Here is a 21,947-nt window from a genome sequence, read left to right on the forward strand (position 1 = left end):
TCTCTACTTCACGTGAATATCTCCAGCTTTTCTTTTCAATGGTGGAGGGGTCAGAGATGCCAGAAGGACTGCCAGAAGCAGGACAGTAATCAGTCAGGGTCATAGCCAGTGCAAGTACTAAATGCTTGCAAGATTCTTTTTTGTGGGGGATAGGAGAGAAGCCAGATTTTGCACTGGCTAAGGGCAGGGGCTAATGACTGCAGAACAGAGCAGTAATCTGTCCAAAGAGCTTCACAGGCAGCTGCTAGTGTGGTATGTTGACAACTTAAGGAAATTCCAGTGAGGGGTCTTTTTTTCCACCTCAACATGACATTTGTCAAAGTTTAGAAGCTGTAGATCAAATCCTCAAAACTTTCCACCAAGTCTCTGGAAAAAAAAAAGGGCCAAATTTTCACAGGATAGTTTCTCAGTGTATTTTGCTCACTCAAAAGCTGACAAGTCACATCGGAAGATCAGCTGGCTCTGCTAAGCCATGGCCTTGATCCTGGATCCCAAGCATTGCTAGTATTTCTCTAAACTATTTGTCAAACTTTGCTTTGTTGGCTCAGGAACCAGCTCATCTGATCTTCCAATCATTCAAATTCCACTTGCTTCAGAAAATACCAGTTACTTAAACACAGAACTTTCTCTCTGAAAGGGTTTGGTTTTGACATTTCACACCTGCTGAAATCGATGTTCTCTAAGAATTTGGCATAAAAATTCCTTCCTAAAGTTTTAGAATTTGGAAGTCCTTATGTTTTGATGTTTACACATTTGGGTGCCAGAGATTCAGCTCAAATTTACTCAGTTTGGAGACATTTTACTTGCTTCTAATCAAGCAATCTCAAAGATTCACGTCTTGGTTTCGTGTCTGGGAATGTGGCAAATGTGACAAAACAAATAGTGAGCCCAAATGCTGAAATTATTTTCCTAGCATAGGTGTTGAGTGACACCAACACTCTAAACCCAGCAGGCGGGTGTGAACTGCTAGCACATCCTTCTGCTGTGTAGTGAGGGCCACATATTTACCTAGTTGTGGGTAGCTTCCTCTCAAATACCCATGCCCATGGTGAACTTTCAAAAAGGAAGCATTTGTGCTCTGGTAGAGCAAAAGAGCAGGGTTGGTGAAAGCAAACAGCTGCTCGCTTCTAACTATGTGATATACGTCATTGGGGCAGGTCAGAGCCGATGCAAAATGCGTCCATTCGTCCTGAGGAGAATGATCGTGGGCATTGCCTCGCACAGAAACTGGCAGCCCAGATGCTGTGAGGGGTGCTGCTGCTGCAACTGGTGATCCCACTGCATGTTACTGAAGCGAGGAGAAAAAGGAAAAGGTCTCAGTTTCTCCATTAATCCTATTCAGGGTGTCGAGAAGTCTAGGTGACAAGCCCTAGCAGCACATATTGGCCACATAATACATAGATGGTGAACTCTGTGACATTTATTTGATCATCTAGGAGGCGTGTGACGTGCAACCAATCCCAGTCAAAATCTGGCCAAAATACACAGGCATAAGGGATGTGTTTAGGGGACATCACGGGACAGAAGGTGTTCTAAAATCCAATCCTCTCTGCATCCTTCAGATACAACTACTGAGTATTATGCAGATTTTCCCCTCAAACTTCAGGAGTTAAAAAAGATTATTACACATGGCAGAAAGACTCCAGAGGGCTCTTAACTCACTTTAAACTAGTATTCCTTGAAAAATTTTTAAGGTCAACATGACTGGTCTGACCCATCCTTGCACTAAGCCTGCAAACAAAACCATTGTTGCTGGACAAGATATTCAGTGCTGTAGAGAGTCTTTCCTTTTTATCCATGCTGGAATATATATTTTTATAAGCCAATAAATAGACCGTAAACCTTTAAGCAGATACCTGTCATGACAAAAGCAGTGAGGGGCTCTGTGTGAACACCTGCATTGGTGGTCCCCTTAATGTTAATGTCATAGCCAGTGTAATCTAGCAGGCCTGAGATGTGAGCGCTGCGAGCACCTCCCGACACTGTAAGCTCCTGGGGTTCGTGTGCTGCATAGGAATCTCTAATGTGTATAACAAACTTGGCAAAAGGCCCATCTCTTGTGGTCCATGAGAGGTTGAAGCTGTCGGGGGTAACGTTTGTGAGTGTGAGCGTGCCCAGCTGTGGCTCAGCCTCTGAAGAAGAAAGGAACACAGGTGAAGAGACAGCATTACTCTGGGGAGCTGGGGGAAATGTGCAGGGGAGGTTTATAGATGCTTAAAGGTAAGGCTGAATGGTTTAGCTTTGTTTCGCAGTGATTAAAGGAAAAAAAAAAATGAGCATTTCAACAGCTATTTTGTAAGGTTTTGGAAAGAAGCCACTGAAATTAGTGCTGACTCTTAATTTATTGTTTCATGCAATTTTCTTAAAAAGCCTCAATTTTCCTAATGAAATGTGGGCCTGATTTACAGAAGCACCAACAGTATGTAGCCCTTTAGTAAAACCATAAAAACTGCAGGAACTCCTCACTGGGAATTTGATGGGAATGCAAACCCACAGCAATTCCAAACCAGATAAAGTAGGATTCAGGCAGGAATTAGGTGAGTCCAAAACAGACATCCTTGAAATCCCAGTTCAGCTTCTGTTTCATGTTTCTGTTGCCTGGAGTTGTAGATACTTTTATTTTTGGACCCTCAAGTTTATGAGAGGTTTCAGTCCTAATAGTGATTATCTCAGCACTAATCTCAGGCCAAAACCTCCCTGGACTCCACAGGTAAGGTGTTCCTCATCCTCTCATTAGGCACAATCAGAGAATATCTAATAGACTGAACAAAAAACCCCATAACACTGCTGTTGCTCTGCTTTTTGACTGTTCAGTGGTCAGGGCACTTAAAGAAGTAGAGACTTCCCTTTTCTGCTGGAGGAAATTCAAAATCACATCTCTCCCTTGCCAGGGGAGAAACCTGGCCTTCAGGTTATAGGAGGGGGAGAGCTCCTCACCCGTCCTGTTTTAAAGCTATTCCATTTAGCATAAAAACATCAAAGATTCACGAGAGCATAAACATGACTTGGCAGTCAGGTCGTCAGAGAATGCTGTGTCTGCTCTCAGGGCTCATTTTCTATTTTCTTCTCTTGCCAATTGAGTATAAACCAAGAACACCTTGGGAAATGCAGCCAGTGAGATACAGGAGAATAACTGAGTGATTCATGCTGGGAGAAAAGTAAGAAAGTATCCCACCAACAACGAGAACAGTGAAAGAATGAAATCCTTTTCTTAACTAAAATATGAACTGCTGCAAGATGTTCCAACATTTACGCTCGTCCCTCATTGCAAGAATTTTAAATAATAGTCCACCTTCTTCTCTGGAATTACTTAGGAACAGGTGAATCCAAGTGGCCCCAATTAAGGACACATGCTGACAGTGAAGATGTCACCATGTAAGCATGGTACTTCCGAATCAAGCGGAGGAGATGAGAAAATATCCACAAAGCAAACAGGCTTGGGTGGAGAACCCAATGAAACAGAGCATGGAGCCATCAGCCCTGCATGCAGGCCAGAGAGGACAAACTGATCCTTTCCAATCTCATCTTGAAATGGCCACATTCCTTCACATGCCACTTGCATCCAGTCAGGCATGTTCACATCATAACACCCAGACTCCAAAGAACACTACATGCAAAATAAGTTGAAATTATGTGTTCAGGCAAGTCTTAGTGATCTCCTGCCATCCTGGAATCACTATCATCCTAGGAAAAGCTCTGACACCCAGTGAAACAAGACAGGTCTTAGAGACTCAAAGGTAGAAATGCGAGTGACAGTAGTGGGCTGACTGTCAAGAATGGATGAACTTGCTTTTTGAGCCCTGCTCTCTGCTGGGAACATAAAAATAGTAGGCAGAGAAGAACATCAGAACTAGCACAAGGCGGCCAGACCACTCCATGCAGTTTTGTTTGGTCATTTAGCATGCTGCATGAAACTCCCTCAAGAGATGGAAATGTCTTGAAGACATTTGGTTTTAAGAAAAAAGAACAAAAACAGCATGCAGGTGCCTCTCCAGGCTGATAAAGACATGAAGGCCTCCCACCCACAACAAAGCAAGTGAGGATGGGATAAACAAGAACTTTATTCCAGATCAAGTGCAAAGATACTCTGTGAAAAACATTAACTATCTGGAGCAAGTCAATTATATATACACAGAACTTGCAAATAAGTGTATATATAAGGAAACCAATCATGGTTTACTACTGGCTCCCTTAATGCTGGGGGCACTTTTTCAGCCTCTTCCACTGTCTCGGATCTGTATTTTTTCCAAGCGCTCTCAAGCTCAGTGTATTTCAGCCTCCCCTCATAATGATCTCCCTATAATTTACCAAAGGAACGATGATGAGTTGGAGCCATGTTTTAGAGCAGTTCGGTGGACAGCAGAAGAAAAAAGAGAAGAAAGCAAACCTGGAAGGTGAAACAGTGAAATACCTGTGGTTGCCAGTGCTGTCAAGGTCTGACCACCTTGCCCATCAATTACACCATGGAGTTGGACAGTGTAATTAGTGGCAGCTTTGAGGCTGGTGACTACATAGCGCCGGGAGACCCCTGGCACTGTGTGCACCAGGGAGTCCAAAGGGAAGTCAGAGTTTCTGACTTCTAGAATAAAATGGTCAAAGGCATTGTCCTGTGCTTCCCACGTGAGTGACATGCTGTCTGAGGTAGCATTTGATACAGTGAATTTTCTAAGGAGAGGTTCCTCTACTATGGGAAGAAAAACAAATGGAAATATATTGCAATTATTAAAACCCAAGGCAACAAAATAAAATAATAGAGAAGTTTGAATTCACATGAACCACAGGTCACAAAGATCATCTAGCCTTTCAAGCTTCTCAATGTTTTTCATACCACTGCCCCTGCAGTCACCCTGCCCATGTTACCCGTGATTCAGTGAGGATCATCACAATCTGCTGATCCTAGAAGCTGCAACTGTGTTATCTGATCACTGAAGTTTTATATTCTGCTTAATGTCATTGACCACACTAACCTACTGCTATGACAAATTGCTATGGAAACTTTTCCTAAGACAATGTCAGCAGGCAAAATTTGGTAGAGATATTAAATTATCATTATGTGACCTATTATCTGCCCACTACAAGAATGCACCTTCTGCTTCCATAGTCTAGCCCTCTCCTCCCACTTTCATACTGTAATTGGCTAGAGCACATTGAACATTTGAGTTCCCCGTCTTTTCTGGAAAAACTGTCAGTTGTAAAATCTCAAGATGTGCAATGTGCCAATAACTAAATGCCTACCTATTTCATTCACCAACATCAAGTCTTATGGACTCTTTCAAACTCTCATCCAATGTACACTGAATTCTGAAGTTGAATTCAGTCAATACATCTGCCTTGTAGGAGTCTGCTGTCACAAACTGAAATGTGCCTGAAATATATTTAGAGAATCTGGAGAAAATTTTACAGAAATTGTGTATCTAGAAATCAGCTTGTCTGAGAGAAATAGTGTCCTCTCTTCACTGTGTGACAGATGCAAACACATGCTGCAAGGTTAACATAATGAATCATCTCCCACTTGGTTTTTGGGAAATCTGTTTTGCTTCTCATCTGTGTCAGTGGTTGCCACAACCTTAATGTTTGAACAAGAGTAAACTTATTGTGCGAATGAAATCACATCACAATGTGATTGACTGACTTTGCTGGATGGGATGGTGGATTAACATTCACTGTTCAAAATGTCTCCGCCAGGTCTTCTTTAGAAGGTGTCAAACAATGAGGTAGAATATTTGGTGACAGGTAGACTGATGGGGTAGCTGAGGGCAGGGAAAGGGGCACAACCTGTAAGGAAGAGTTAGAAGAAAGGGGCACAACCTGTAAGGAAGAGTTAGGAGAAAGGAGAGTTAGCACTGAGGTAGGTTTTATGTACCTGTTGTAGCTGCAGCACTTATTGCCTGTGTGCGGAAACCATGAGAGATCCCACAGAGGTAGACAATAAAATCAGTGCTGGGGGAAAGCCCTGAGATATGAGCAGTTCTTGAATTGCCTGAGATGTTGAACTCCATGGGCTCCAGCAACCTGTTAGAATCAATAATTTCAATAGTAAAGACGTCGAAGTCCGCACTGGTGGTTGTCCAAGAAAGGTTGAAGCTTTCAGGAGTAATGTTGAAAACGGTTAGCTCACCAACTTCTGGGTGCACTCCTGAGGAAGGAAACAACATTGGTCAGAAGGAGACAGCCCTGTACCTCTTCCTGCTCAGAAATGCCGTGCTTCTCTCCGCTCATGCTGGCAGCACTCCAAGCTGCCGTTGGAGAAAAGGGTTTGAGTAAAAGCTTGCTACAAGCAGACAGGGACTAAGGGGAAGAAATCAAATGAAAGCACCTAAAAATGTTAAATAAGAAAAAAAGAGGGGGAAAAAAGAAAAAGAAGCTTTAGCGCAATGGCTATTTCCCTTTAGCTCCCAGGGGCAGCCATGCATCTTTGAGATCTGAGCGTGAAAGCAGATGCAAAAGAACTTTTCTGAATGACCCTGGGGCATTTGGAAAAGTCAGCTTCCAGCTTTAGGAGAAGCTAAAACTAGAGCTATTGCTTTATCCAAAGGAAAAGGTTGTGTTTTGTTTGCTCTTCTGCTTTCTCTTTCAGCTTAAGCCTATGAAAGCTGGCATGTAATTTTGGAGCTGGAGCCAAAATGCAAAACAGTGATAGCTGCCTTGGGGTTTCTTCCTCTCTGTAGACATCCCTGATGTGTTACAGGAAGGCTCAGAAAATTCTGACAATTGGAAGTCCCCACAAGGGAAATTTTTGAAAAGCCGGGTGCTGAGCATGACCCAGAAAGGGAAGGGAAAACCGCAGCGGGGCATCTTCTGTTGTTTTCATTAAGTTAATAAAAAGAGGGCAAACTGCATATTTAGGCAGGACACCCATGATGTCTGTTTTCTTGTCAGTCCCTGTACAGCCTCCTTTGTCTAGCCATATTTGTCTGTTTTCAATGGGCAATCTGCTACCAGCTCACACTCAGGACTCTCAAAGCACAGGACTTCTAGCCTGCAGCGGGACGCAGCCCAAAGCAAGTACCTTGTGCCAGACACATTTCTACCTAAGCCAAGCTGCTTAAAGCATTATTGAAACAAGCAAGCTCTACTGCGTTTCACATTTTAATTCTCTTTAGTTCTTAAGCGTATTTTGTCCCCTTCTGTGCTGACTAATATGTGCTTGGGGAAATCAAACTTGAGCAAGCTCTAGCTATCTCACAATCACACGAGGTTGCAAAGGTCTGTAAGAAAGCCCAGACGCAGCAGATACTGTCCACAAGAAATTATCTGAAGGAAGAGCCACTGGTGACCCTTTATTTCCAATTAATTCATACCCTGTTCATTAGTAATGATCATAACACCTGGAAGAATCACTGAGCCATACAGGATAGACATGAGTATGTATTTAACTCTCAGAGTCAAAGCTCATAATAAGCTCTCATTTAAAACTGCCGTCTTTCACAAGATCAGCCAGAAAATTATTTTTGTGCCTCTTGGTGAGTTTCATGCAACCTTCTGGTAATACAGGGCTTACCTTCCTTCTTTCAAGTCAGTTTTATGCCAGGATAGTTCTGCTGAATTTGGTCGTCTTGCATTATATCATTCTCAGACCAATCAGATTGTTTAACCTTATGTGGCTTAATATATGGTACTACTTTTGATAGGAATTTATTCCTGTTCTTTTCTACATGAGAACATATAGAAGGTGTCTGTCCTTGTCTTTGAGTCAGATGCACAGAGTATACCCCTGAGTTTGTATTTACACAGAAGCTAGTGCATAATGTGCATTAGTACATAACTAGATGACCTTAAAGGTCCCTTCCAACCCAGAGAGTCTGTGATTCTATAATTTCAGAGGTAGATTCTGAAGAGTAAAAACTAAACATACTCTCGGGCTTTGATTAGCTGGGTTATAAAGAATGCATTTTTATAATTTTACAAGGCAACCTAGCCTTTTACGAGCATGTACAACAGCCAGTTGGGTTTTGCTGTTAGTGTCAACCAGCAGAAAAACAAGGGAACAAAACAAGCCATTCTGAGGTGGGGGAAAAAAAGCATTTCTCAAAAGTGAAGGGCTCCATGGGGGCACTGAGACTCTTATTGGAAAGTCATAAGACATATTGGAGATCATGAGACATTTCCATGCCAGAGATGTTCAGCCAAGCTTTAATGAGTTCAGTGCATCCCATGCAAAGCTGACCAAGTGAGCAAGCTTTGCTGAGCAGTTGCAATAGCTCTGGCTTCACATCACTGTCTGCAAAGAAAGGGAGCCGTAAGAGTGGATGAGTGACTTGAAAAGATACCTGTCATGGTTTCAACAGAAAGGGGTTTGGTCCTGTAGCCTTGAATCACACCACGAAGTGTGATGTTATAAGATGTGTTGGCCTTGAGGCCTGTAACATTCATAAACTGCAGTCCGCCTGGGACTGTGATATTCCAGGTTTCTTCGGGATTGTCAGACTCCTGCACCTGAATGATAAAGTTCTCATAGGCCCCATCAGCTGCTGTCCAGGTGAGCTGGAAACCATCCCAGCCAGTCTCTGATACTGTTAATTTTCCAAGCTCAGGTTCCTCCTCTGAATAAGGACAGAGAGTCAATCAGTTACTCAGATTACAGACTAGTGGTGATGATGTATTATTTAACGATGTTCCGTGTTAATGAATTTCATTTGTAATCTGTGACACGGAGATGCACCCACATACACATATTTACATTCTCAGCTGCCCCAGGTAACTTGTAAAGTCTCTTCAGAGACATGACAAAACAGAACAGTAAGAAAAGAACTGTAATAATAAATAATAACCACATTAATGCTAAAAGACTGCTTACAGAAAGCAGCTTATAAACCATTTTACAGCTGCAAGTATTTTGCCAACCTTAATTACAACTCCCTATGAGAGAAGTAAGTATTACTATAACCACTTTCCTGCACTATTAACAACTCAGTGTTTGCCACTATGAAGTGACTGTGAATACTGCAATAATGCCTGTTGTAAGAGTAGGAAGACACTGATTTTAGAGTAGTTGGGATTCAAATGTTTATGCTTTTAGTTTTGTCCACATGAAGGGTGTTATTTATTCTTCCAAACTATTTCTAATCCAAAACAATAAAGAAGGGGAAAATTCCTCCCTGTCAGCATGTCTATTTTAATGGATTGTCTTCCTTACATTATTCTGTCCACACAACCTTCCTGGGGGAGAGAATCTTGGAGTTTCAGAGGTAGTGATATTAATCTAAAATTGAAATCTGCATTCACAGAAATTAACATTCCCATAAGCCATCACAGGGGCAGCCAAGGAAGTTTGGAACCTTCTAACAGAGCTAACCTTCTGATGCTGTTAAATCTGAAAGTTTAGGTCATTTTCTCAGCAAGAATAGAAAGTCCTCTGTTACAGAGGAAACACAACTGATTCCTTAAAATTAGCAGTCATATGAGAAAATGACAAAATAATACCTCGTTTTTTTCTACATGGAAAAATCTTGCTGTATGATCACTGACCTGTGAACTGTGATGACTTTCTAACAATTTTCTTATTTAATTGCATTGTTGACATGTAAGCATTATAATAAGAACAGAATCTATCTGAATAATCCCAATCTGCACAACTAAGAATTTATGCAATTACGCATGAAGGGAAATGGATCAGATTTCTCAGTTGTAAACTTCAACTTTAAGCTTTATGCGTATTTTAAGGCAGAAGATAAAGGGGCCCTGGAATACATTAAAATTAGGCTTAGCAACATTACTCATATATAAATTTTCCCCCTGTAAAAACAGTGTGCTTATTGTAAGACTGATGCATAGTCTCATAGAGGTAGCTGGGGTTGTATTTTCAGAGGTTGAGCACTCATAGGTTCACTAATGTATAGTAAATTGCTACTACTCGGGAACACAAACGTTTTGACAAGCTTTTCCCATCCTGTTAGAAGAGACTGTTTATGAAATAACACAAAGATGTTCAATAAAAAAATGCATTAATCCAGAGCTGTTTTGCTTTATCAGGAACAGAAATGAGACTCATTGAAGCAAAATATGAATCTTGTCAAAATAGCACTGTTTAGCTGAAAAAGAGAAAGCAGGACAGAAAAGGAACTGGTATCAGAAATAATGATCTTTTGGTGGCAACAGAAACAAACAAAACAAACACATTTCCTTAAAATGAAACTAAACCAAAAGTTACACTAAGGTAAAATCTTTTAAGTAAAAGCTTGATTATAATAAGTAATGCAGTAATCATCACCACTTAAAAGCAATTCAGATTTCTCTGAAGAGTGCTCAGTTTCGTTCGCCTCCAAGATGCAGAGTCCCTTTTCCTCCCGTTTCTTTCTCATGCATGTCTGAAATGGAAGCGCACGCAACCCCATCATGCTCTCTAGGGACCGAGAGATTTCTCATACAAAATCATGCACCAGCCTGGACTGTTGGAGACCTCCAAAAGCATCCATCCATCCATCCATAAAGCATCCAACATATAGGACAAAAAAATGACAGTGTCATGGCAAATGATATCAAGGGATGATGTTTCTTACTTTAAAAAAAAAAAAAAGAGAGAACAAACCATTGAGAGATGAGACTGCTCTAGCCTTGTAGTAGGTGTGAAATACTCTGTGTTTCTAAGTAGATATTTTCTCTCATACTATGAATTTGGTTTTCGGTGATGGACAGGTACAGTCCTTAGTCTCTAGTAGGTTGTCCAGACATGAATTTCTGCACTGGTACTTCGACCATTATTGAACTGAGCCCTGTGGCTATAGGCCTGTTTCCTCATGAAATTCATGCAACAGGGATAAGAGGTGGAAGTTTTCAGAAAGGTATACTCCCAATGTGTTACAATCTTTTTTTTCCTCTGACATCACCACTTCCATGCCAATGCTGCAAACTGCAGTCTCCTTGCAATCTTTCTTGTGTTTGAACCACAATCCAGATAAATACCTGTAGCATCTTGCTATTTTCATGTGCCTTGTAAATAGCAGATGCATCAATCTCTCTCTTCGCATGCAATTTGAAAAGAGAGAATTGATGCTACATCACCTTAAAAGCTGCATGGGGCATTGTCCATGCTGCACCACTCAAGGCTCTCATTCCATAGCAATAAGAGTTTTATCCCGTGCAAAAGGAAGAAAAAAAAACAACGAAGAAGAAATGCATCACTCACAAAGCCTAGCATTTCTGTAGTGGAACAGCGGTACGGAAATGAAGTTCTGTATTTCAAAGCAGAAAAGGAACATATGGCTAATAGATCCATTAAAAAATACCTGTAGTAGCTAGGGCTTCCAGGGACCAAGAGAGCTGACCTTGAGTGCTTCCATGGAGGTTAATCTGGTATTGTGTGCCAGCTGTGAGATTGGTAATTTCTGTTTCTCGACAGTTTGCTGGCAAAAACATTTCTTGTGTTCTGTTTAAACTGGACAGGTCTTTCAGAGTGATAAAGAACTGATCAAATACCTCATCCTGTGCTGCCCAAGACAAGATGAAACTACTGAAAGTCCTGTCTGTTATATTAAGGTCATGAAGAGCACCAGTGGCTTCTGAGATGGGAAGGTCAGTGGGCACCGAAAGTAGAGCATGAGAATCAGTGCTGGGGTTCGTAAAATAATTTAGCTCTGTAGGTGCAGGACTGGTAGAATTAAATGATGTTTCATTGATTGATTCTCCAGGTGTTGGGATTAGATGTGCTAAACAGAGGTAAATTACAAGTTAAAATTTCCTGATAATAAACCCCCAAATATACCAAAAGACAGCTAACCTGCTACGAAACAGTTTGTGTGCTTTGCATTAAAGAGCTCTAAGAACAGAGAAAACAGACAGGTACATCTTTTTTGGAGACTGAATCCAGGCCACAAGCAAAGGTAGCATCACCAAGCACAACATGGTTCTCACACAACCACAGTAACTAGCAGATCCAGAGCAACAACCATTAAACACAGAGATGAACTGAAATGCTTCCAGAGAAAGAGGTACATCTTCAACTGATGTAAATCAGCACACTTTGGTTACCTCCAAATAACTTTGATAATTTATATTGGTGAGGATTTGAATCCTAAGCCTCTCAAACATGCCTTTTATCTTTACTACAGCACATCAGTTACTGCTTCTGATACAAACCGTAAGTGGAATGCATGCCAAATACTGCAAACATATCCAAATCCAGACTGAGAAATCAGCCACAGCAGAAACATGCTAAATCTCATCCTATCTGATCAAAAACAGGCTTGAAGGAATTATCCATCTGGATACATGCAGAATTTTCAAAAAAGGCAGAGGGGACACACATCCTCACCTAAAAATTAGGACAGAAAGAACCTCAGCAATCTTTCTTTAAAGAGATCTAAAGGAATGGAAGGGAAAAAGACTTGGCCTTCAACATGCTGAATGATCTGTGAGTATATCCTGTAGCACAGACAGATTTTGAAAACTGAGAACTCTGGAGATCACACAGAAGGTGTTTCTGATCACAGCTGCAAGGCAACAAGCAGGTGATTTTTCTGACATGCAGAATTATCTCCTAATTAGTGGAAAACCACATCATTTCACATCTTAATGACTTCCTTGCTTTCATGCTCCACTTGCATTCAATTAAGAGAGAGCAAGTCATCTACCACCATCAATCAGATCAGCACAAATACGTACTCAGGTTTCAGTATCTGTCTCCAAATTCATACATGGATCAGAAAAAAGAAGTTTTCAGAGGAGAAAGATAAATTAAAAATGTTTTCAAATAAATGCAGAAATGTTATCTTGAAAACATACTCTCAGGACAAACACAGATGTAAAAATATTATTTTCTGCTCACCTCCAGGAAGGAGAGAAGCCTGTGAGGCAAACAGTGATTTATATTTACATATATCATTGATATTCTTGGCTTAGGTAAGGGCCCTCCTTAAATTACCCCGATCATTACATGCTCTGAACCAGGCCCTGCACATGCTGCAACCTGAAGACAGCCACATTGTCATCACACCAGCATATCTGCAATGGTAACCACTGGCATAATTCTCTCTTTCTCAGTAAACCGACCGTCAGAACGAGTATCTGACTGCACCAGGGTTACTGAGCTCATGTAACAAAGGAGGAAGCCATGCAGTACGGAACCGTTAGCCTTCTGCGACTCTCAGCCGCTTGTGCACCATTAGATGCCAACCAGCTCCTTCCTATTCCGGGAACAGGCAAAAAACTATAGCATCAAGCAGCGCACTGGTACTTGTTCAGCCTTAAGGCTGTCTACTTAATATGCAGAGTGGTAGCCAGGCTTTACTGTGGAGTATTTCTGCAGAAAACATACATAGACAGACTGAACAGACCCATGGGGAGAACAGGGCAGCAGCACATTACACAGGTACAGCTCCATGCTGTGGATGGTCCCACTGGGAAACTGCCATGCACCCTGAATTGGAAACCGAGGACAAAACATCCGAAAATACAAGGGAAAAATTTTAAAAAAAATAAGGCTGGCATTATGCTCCTGATATACTGAGGATCTCAGAGAAAACCTTGTGTAACATTAGTCAAAACTGGCTTCTCATTTTCCCCTCATTTTACTTGACCATCCCTACTGACATTTCTCCCAGATTCCTGCCAGTTATAGTATAATCACACAAGGACTTGGTTACTCTAATCCGAATGGGAAATACAGCAGCAGTTCAACTGTATTACATAAAAACTGAGGGACTATCCACCTAAGTGGCATTTTAATTCACAATTTTGCTGTCACAAGTTGATTAATTTTATCATACAAACTTTAACAACTACATGGGAGGTTGCCATGTACAGATTGTCTCATGGAGCATATGTAATTATATGTAGTTACAGTACCTCTGATTTTTTTTCAGACCTAATTCTGATTATTACCTTGGGTTTAAGGACTTGACTCCACAAACAAATCTGTGGATGAGAAAGAGTGGTCTACCGTCTACACATACATATAAACACACATATACCCCACATTAAGTTAATGTGGAATAGAGGAATATGTAGGTTTGTGTACAAACAAACAGATAGAAAAATGAAAATTATATGAATGCATGGAAAATACTTTGATACCACAGAGAGTATCAGTGTTCATAGTTTAGCAGATAGAATACTATAACAGGAAATTTGGAAAACACCAAATAGGATAACAAGACCAATGGAGTTCAAACACTTGACTTAGCAACTAGGGGAATAGATGGGGAGAAGAGAAAGAGAGCTCTAGGACCCTAGGTGGGTGGATGACAGCCAGATAGAATGATTCATGGTGGCAAGATGAATGAATAATAGATGCCAAAGAGCTGAAAGCTATGTAGAAGGGAAACTGGAAGGACAACAAACATATGCTCTTTCTCAGACTGGAATACTTCTCAATATCATTCTCTTAGTAAAATCTTCAGTCTGAATATGGCCTAAATATGTCTTCGCTGCTGCTGCTAGCCTTTTGAGGAATTTAATTGTAATGCTTCACTGGCGATTTTACTAAAAAGAATGTTAATGTCCTGCCAGGACATTTCCCCAGTTCCTTGGGATGGAGCAAACAGTATTCTGTATTATTTCTTGCTTCTGTCTCTTGGATTTTATATTATTTGCCAAGAGGGGTGATCAGCCAGTTTCACTGCAGAGTCTCTCATCAGCTCAAGCACACTGTAAGACATGACAGCCTACCGAGCTATTTGCATTCTTTTCAGACCCCTTTGGCTAAACAGCTTTCCCCTCTCTCAACCAGCTGATTAAACTGCGCTTACAGTGCCTGTGCAACTCTGAATTTCATAAAGAAAGCATTGCACTGTATCACAAGCCAGAAATACTACAGTAGCTACCACTAAAACTCATATTAAAGTCAGGTTCCAGGTACTCTCAGCAGAGGAATCAGCTGGAGCAATAGACAATCTTTAGTGGCAAATTTAGTTTCCCAGTGGTCAGCACTGCAGTTTCCCATTGAACCGGCTCACCTAATCATTCTTCCTAATGTTTCTTTGAGTTTGTATAAAAAAGGGTGGTGCAATCTAAGACTCATAGAAGCCAGGAGAGGAAGAGGGACTGACGCACAACACAGACAAGGGTCTTCGGTAAATAGCATAAATCTTCTTAAAAACATTCAACAGAATGGAAAAGTTACTTCTCCAAGCCATGCTCCTATGTGCAACTCAATTCCAGAGGCAAGACAGTATCACATCCACGATTCATCAGCAGTTGCTGCACAATCTGGGTCCTTCAACAGAGGAATTTGAAGCTGGCACTTGGTTTCTTTAATGTCTGCTCATTTATCTCCACAGGCCTCTCATGCCTGATGTATTACCATCCCTCCTCCTCCAGGACCCACATTGTGCTATGCAGGCAGGGTTCCAGAACCAGAGCAAGAAAGAACAAAGCTGCAGTCTGACTGCTCAACTTCCTCAGAGCTGGGTTACGTGCTTACCCTGCAGATTAGTTGTTAATCTGATGTAACATTCTCAAGACATGCTGACAGAAAGGTCCCTCCAACTAATGAAATGGCTCATTTTCTTTGATCTCTGAAGTAGTTCTAAACCAAAACCTTAGTGCGATGCTGGGTGGGACCTCTACCAAATAAGCAGTACCTTAGTTTGTGATACTTTCGTTAATAACAGAAAGCAGGTACCTGTTGTAGCCACAGCTTCCAGAGGAGAAGAGCGCTGTCCTCCAGCCAATCCATACACCTTGATTTTATAGGAAGTGTTAGCTTGGAGGCCATCAATCACAGCACCTAGGGATTCTCTGGGCAGGAAGGTTTCTGCAGAGGGCCCAGCTGCCAATGGCACTTCCTTGTACTCCACCACAAAACTACTGTAGACTCCTGTATTTGCATACCATGAGACACTAAAGCTGTGGTCTGTTACCCTCGAGACCACAAGGTCCCTCAGTGTATCTTCCTGCATCCCTGAAGCCTCTGGAGCAAGAAAGCTCTCAGAGCCAGACAGCTCCTCCGGGTCAGGAGTCATTTCCTGCATTAGGGTAAGACTATATAGAGCTATGAAGAAAGAAACAAGCAAATGGCAGTGTGAAATACTTAGTCTTTCCTTTTCAGCAAAACTAACATTTAGCAAACTGTTCACTTTATAATTTTTACCATCCCTTGAATGCAGAATCATGGACATTGGTTTTTAAAAAAAAAACTTTGTCATTTGAGCTGCACTTCATCCATATGAAGAGACAGAAACAACAGAAGGCTGCCATTTTATCCTATGGAAGATGTTGTGACATGTCCTTTGCTAGAGATTCACGAGCTCTGAATGTTTCAGCTGTCTGTGTGTGGAGAGTTGATATACATAAAAGGGTAACAGGAAGAATGTGAGAGAGGAGAGAAGGCAGCAACTGAAGATCCTCAGCTCTGGGGCTGAAAGAAGCCTTCAACGATAGAAAATTCACTATGCAAACAAAAATAATGTGTGGGGAACTCCTGAATACCTGCCAGCAGAGAAGCCTGACTGAACCATCAAGAGGATGGGAAGAATACAAGATGAAAAACTGGCAATCTGGAGGAGCAAAGGAAATTCTGAAAAGAAAAACTCTCAGCCCTTCCACAGTCCCTGGTTCCCTTGTTCAGTGGGGGTGGCACATTTGCCTCTAAACAGCAGGACTGTCTCCTCCACCCACTGAGGAGAGCTAGTCCAGTCCTAGCTGTGCTACTGGCATTTTCCAATTTTCCACTTCAATCATTCCTCTCTCCCTGGTTGCTCCAAGTACTCTCCCCAGCAGCGCAAAGGACTTGAGGTCCCCCATAGCTCTGCAAGAGAAGATTAAACAAGTTTGTTTGGCTTAGCCTGAGGCCTTCAGGACCTCCCAAGTACTGGGAACATGGATAAAGAGGACTGGCTTGAGGGTGGACAAAAAGTAAACTGAAGAAGAGACCTCTTGTCTTATGCCCCACAGACTTACAGAGCATTTCTGACTCCCCATGCTCATGTGTTTGGATGTGTCCATTCCTACGCAGGAAGAAGGTCACAGAGACAGGTTATGTCAACTACTGCTTCTCAGGACCCCACCGTGGAGAACTTTGTTTACTGGCTGCTCTGAGTAAAGACTTAAAACAAACACACTGGCCATATGAATTTAAAAAAAACAAAAACAAAAACAAAACCACAACAAAAAAACCACACAAACAAAAACAAGCCAGGAAAAAGAAGCCACCTTGTGAGACTTTGGAAGCTCACAAGGAAGCTTGCTGGAAAGACCAGACTGTGAAATTCCACAGCATGTTGTTTCTGCCTTTTCACCGTCCATGCATACTTCTTTTGAGACCACTTAGTCTTCAGACAGATGGGGAAACAAATAACTTTGGAAAAAATCGAAGCCTGCTCACTCCTGCTACATAAACCTTCGGCTTCCTTTTGTATGTGTGTGCCTCAAGGCTTCCCGATTTTTCTCTGCATTTGACACAGGCCTGCCTTATGCATCAAACAAGTAATTCAGTACTGATGGTTTTCTGTAGTTTACACCATACCGTATAACTCTGTGCTGTACTGGATTACTTGACTCTATAAAGCGTTCGGAGGTTCTGCTGGCATGAACACTACCAGAGAATATGGAACCAGTTTTGATCAGTTAAACTATATAGTTATTAATTTGTAAAATCCACAACTTCTGGCATATATTTACCTCACAGGTGGTCTTTGGGGAGAAAAGCATAAACACTTTGATATCTGCTAAGGACAATAATTGTAGCCCAACTGATTCTGATTTAACTGTCTCTGCTTATCTACAGCAGTTAAGGCTTTGCCTCAACAAAATTTAACCTGAAGGCACATAAAGATTCAGGACTTATTTGTGGTCTATACTGAGATATAATTTTGTATGCAACAAACCTTGGATCAAAATGTTTCACAAAGAATAAAACCTTGTTCAATAAGTCGTCTACTGATATGGGTTGATTGGAGTGGTTTGTACAAATGGATATGGCAGAAATGGACCCCTTCTTTGCAGACAAATATAAGAGTCATGCTATCCAATGGAAATGGTGACTGTGACCAGATTTGTGGCAGTAGCCCTTCTAGATTTTGGATGAGAAAACTGAAAAAGGGCAATATCAGAGCCCTGTTAACCCTGCTGAAGCATGATGGGTGGAGGCATGCTGTGAAGAGAATTCATTAGGCAGGAACAAACAATGTTAAATACATTCTGGTTGGTCTTCCTCTTAGATTTTGGCTGTAGAAAACAAATCAAGTTAAGACATAACGCACAAAAAAGCAGCTTTGTTTAAAACAAAGGATGAGGTCTGCATTTCCTGCAGAACAAATAGCTGCATTCTTTGTGAGTCTTCTCAAAGAATAAGCAAGAAATCAGTGAGAACATGGAGCTAAACACAATAGGTAGGGAAATGCTCAGCTATCCTCAGTTAAGTCTATCATGCTGGACAGAGCTAAGTCTGCTCTGCAGGCAGTTGATGTTTTTAAGCAGATCCCCAGACACAGATGAAAAAATCAGGTGAAGTTGTACTTGGGCTAGTCATTGCCCAATGACCTGGTGCATGGCACTCATCAAAAGCTGTTACTCACCAGTGGAACCCTTGACAGTTGTGGGTTTGCTTTTGTGTCTGCCTTTCTCTGCCACCAGACTAATGGTATATTCTGTCCCTGCATCCAACCCTCGCAAGATAAAAGAGGTGCTGTCCACGGGGATCTCCACTTCATTCTTCCTTCCAGAGGGGCTAACGTAAATGAGGCGATAACGATCAAACTTGGCCACCGGTCTTCTCCAGCGAAGGGATAAGGTGGTTTCAGTAGGGTCACTGACTTCCAAGTCCTTGGGATTATCAAGATCTACAGGTTAAAGAAGCAAAGTTCAGGTGTCTCTGAACTGCCCTGGGACAGTTTTTCAGGGATCTGTAGACAGGGTAACAACTATACTAGGTGTCTTATCCACCTTTTGGCCCCCTGTTGCTCCAGGTAGAGGATGATGAAATTCTTTTTTTACAGACAAACCACACTACAACAGATTACACTCACTTCAGCAGGCACTGCATGGAGGAGAAGCAGAATTTAAGCATTCAGAGAATTTCCCTGGGAAAAGGGAGATATTATGAGAAAAATCCTGGTTTTGAAGGGCAGTCAGGACTATTGCAACCACTGAGGCTGCACTCTTTGTCAGATCAACCTTTTGGCCATAACTACCATCCCTGCCAGAAGCTCTCACAATTAGAAGATGGCCAGAGTAATCAGTGTAAGCATATTTACCATTAAGGAGCTCACCTGGAGGTGAAACTCCCAGAATATTAAGAGATCCTGGTACAGAAAAAGGAAGCCAGATTCAGAGGTCAAGATCTTTGGGGAAATGCTTTTTTTTCCCCCTCAAGGGAAATATCCTGTTGGTAGCAAAATGAAATCAAGAACTTTCTAAAATATTTCATATAGCATTACTTGGAAATGAAAGAAACATCAGAGTGGCTCCACCTGACTTGCTGCTTCCTCCAGAGCAAAAAGGGGGATCCAGCTACTCACCAGTGCCAGCATTAATGGTAGCAGGAGCACTTTCCCTGTCCTGTCTTACTGCTGTCACTCCAATGCCATATTCAGTTCCAGGTCTCAAACCTAAGAGATGAGGAATAGAAGTATGAGTTCCTGTCTATGAAATGTGCCTACAGGCATTTGTTTAAATAAGGAAGTCTGAATGTATGCAAGATAAGATATATGCTTTCCTGTGTACGCAGAGAATCGCGGTTTCAGTTGACCCTCTAGCCGACTTGATGTTAATAAATATTTTTCCATGTACATGCCAAAGGATAAAGATCATGGCTGACTGAGATTACATTTTGGACACTACGCAAATGCATAATCAGAGATAGCTTCTACTTTCAAGGGCTTGCAGTATAGGTACTTCTGCATAAGAAAACCAGGTAGACATCCATATGACATGGAGAAAGTACCATTCTCTAGCCTTGCAGGTTGGTAAGGCAACTTGCAGGTACACAGAAAATTTGCAGACTGACGTCAATAAATACCATCCCTAGAACATGCAAAACCCTGCTGAACTCAGGAATGAGAAGCTGTCTCCAGAAAGACATATAGCTACCTAGAACTCAGGGAACTGACTAGTGGGGTTCAGAGACGTACATGAAAGTGAAATGGCTACATACCTTCTGTTGGCTACTTATCCATCTGCAGGTGTGTAAATATATATCACATGTATTTTAATTTAATTGCTTGTACTCAAAATGCATAATCTCTGCTTGTACCTCTTACGTATAGTAATTTTTTTCTCTACGCTACCGTGCTCATGGCAGCGGCATGACTTTAACGACAATCTCTTCGTTCCCCTACCTGTGAGCGTAGCTCTGGTTGTTGCTTGGTTGCTCTTTGGCACTGTGATCTCAGAATGGTCTCCACCAGAGATGGGAGCAAACTTAATTCGATAGTTATCAATATCTGCATGGCTGTTCTTCCACTCCAAAGTAATGCTATTGTCTGTCTGTGACACCCGCTTCAGGTTTCTTGGAGCATCCAAGTCTGTAGTCAATCAACCAATTCATAAATAAATAAATAAATAAATAGGAATAATTCTCTTATGACAGCAGTCTCTTTTAACAGTACTTTTTAGAAGGTGAAATGATCCATAAAGGTGAAGTTAAGTTTCCTATCACATGATACCACTATGTTCTTAACTGCATCAAGCAGATTTCTTTTAGCACGAAATGGAAAGTTCACTAGCTTTGAGGAAAACATCAGTGGAAGAAATTCAACTTTTAACTCCTGAGACAAAAATAACATTTTCAATTTTAGTAATTATTTTTTATTACAAGATAAGCATGTGGAAAAACATATTTGTATGAAAATACTATTTTTCCTTTTTAAAATACCTCAGCTTTCAAAAGGAAAAAAGCTGCTAAGAAAAAAAAATTATTATCTTTAGGATTTCTGTTCAGTAAATATCTTGCATTCATGGCTGAAAGGAACTCTAAGTCTCAAAACAAAAGATGAATATTATGTAGAAATTCAATGGGCTTTCACTATTCACACCTATAGTAGACTCAAATCCTGCTCTGAATGAACAACTACATTTTAGGATTAAAAGGGAGGTAAGTCTCTATGTACCATTTACTCAGCTCCCTTAATGCATCAAGCCTTGATAACATGCTAAAGGACTCACAGTTTCATGAAGTATTCACAGGATCACTAAGAAGCAAAGTAAATTTATAAAAGCATGACAGAAAACCTTTGTAGAACTGAAGAAGGAAAAAACAGCAATACTCTGCTATTATGTTACATATTCAGACAAGCAGAAATAAGGTCTTAGATGGAATAGGAGCCATGGAAGATATTTAGCTCAGCAGACAGGGAAGTAATCCAGAGGAGTTTGTTTCCTGAAGTACAGATTTAGGGTATGATGAGCAAAAGCTTCTAAGAGATTAATGTAATTCCCATTTTCAAAATATATTTAGGTACTTGGGAGTCTAAACATTTTGTTGAACCAGTAAGGTATATAAGGTACAGAAAAACATTCTCCACTTTCATATACCTCTATAACAGTGCCGATTCTGTGTTGATGCAGTAACTATCAACTCTAGCAACATGGCGCAAATAGCACAGGAAGATTGATGGTGATAGCATTACCTTCCCAGAAGCTTGGATTGGTATCCAAGCCTCTTACCTGTGACAAAGACTTCTTTAATGGGGTCACTTTCCATGTCCCCTCGACGAGAGATGAGCATCACTTCATACTCTGTGTGAGGCCTCAGGTTTCCAATAGAATATTGGTTTTCATCTTCAGAGAGGTCAATGGTTGTCCTGTCCCCTGGAACATTCTTGGGGCCATAAGTGAGCTCTATGCCTTCAATTTCAGCCAAGGGTTTGAACCACGTGATAAGAGCTGTGGTGTCTGTGACATCTTTTGCCTCAATCTGACTAGGGGCATCAAGCTCTGTTATAAAAAGAGAAAGATGTGATTTTTTAAAGAAGTCTTGCCAGAAAAATCATACACATTCCTGTGCTTTTAAATGCTGACTCAGAGCAAAATTAAAATGAGTGGCTTCTACCAATTGAAGCTTATCTTCATTT

The 21,947-nt window shown here is 41.2% G+C and overlaps 1 protein-coding gene across 1 annotated transcript in view; it reads right to left on the bottom strand.

The window, feature by feature from the left end:
• The window catches only part of TNC (tenascin C), a gene marked incomplete at its 5' end in the record, with an annotated part of 47,816 nt that overhangs the window by 19,383 nt on the left and 6,486 nt on the right, over nt 1-21,947 (bottom strand). Inside the window, 6 exons of the mRNA XM_082008810.1 lie at nt 5,864-6,136; nt 8,271-8,543; nt 18,453-18,716; nt 19,395-19,484; nt 20,214-20,399; nt 21,541-21,810. Of these exons, the coding sequence (XP_081864936.1) occupies nt 5,864-6,136; nt 8,271-8,543; nt 18,453-18,716; nt 19,395-19,484; nt 20,214-20,399; nt 21,541-21,810 (1,356 nt within the window). The remainder of the gene's footprint in view (nt 1-5,863; nt 6,137-8,270; nt 8,544-18,452; nt 18,717-19,394; nt 19,485-20,213; nt 20,400-21,540; nt 21,811-21,947) is intronic.

Source organism: Phaethon aethereus, assembly GCF_964289735.1.
Source record: "Phaethon aethereus genome assembly, chromosome: 20".
NCBI classification, from domain to species: domain Eukaryota; kingdom Metazoa; phylum Chordata; class Aves; order Phaethontiformes; family Phaethontidae; genus Phaethon; species Phaethon aethereus.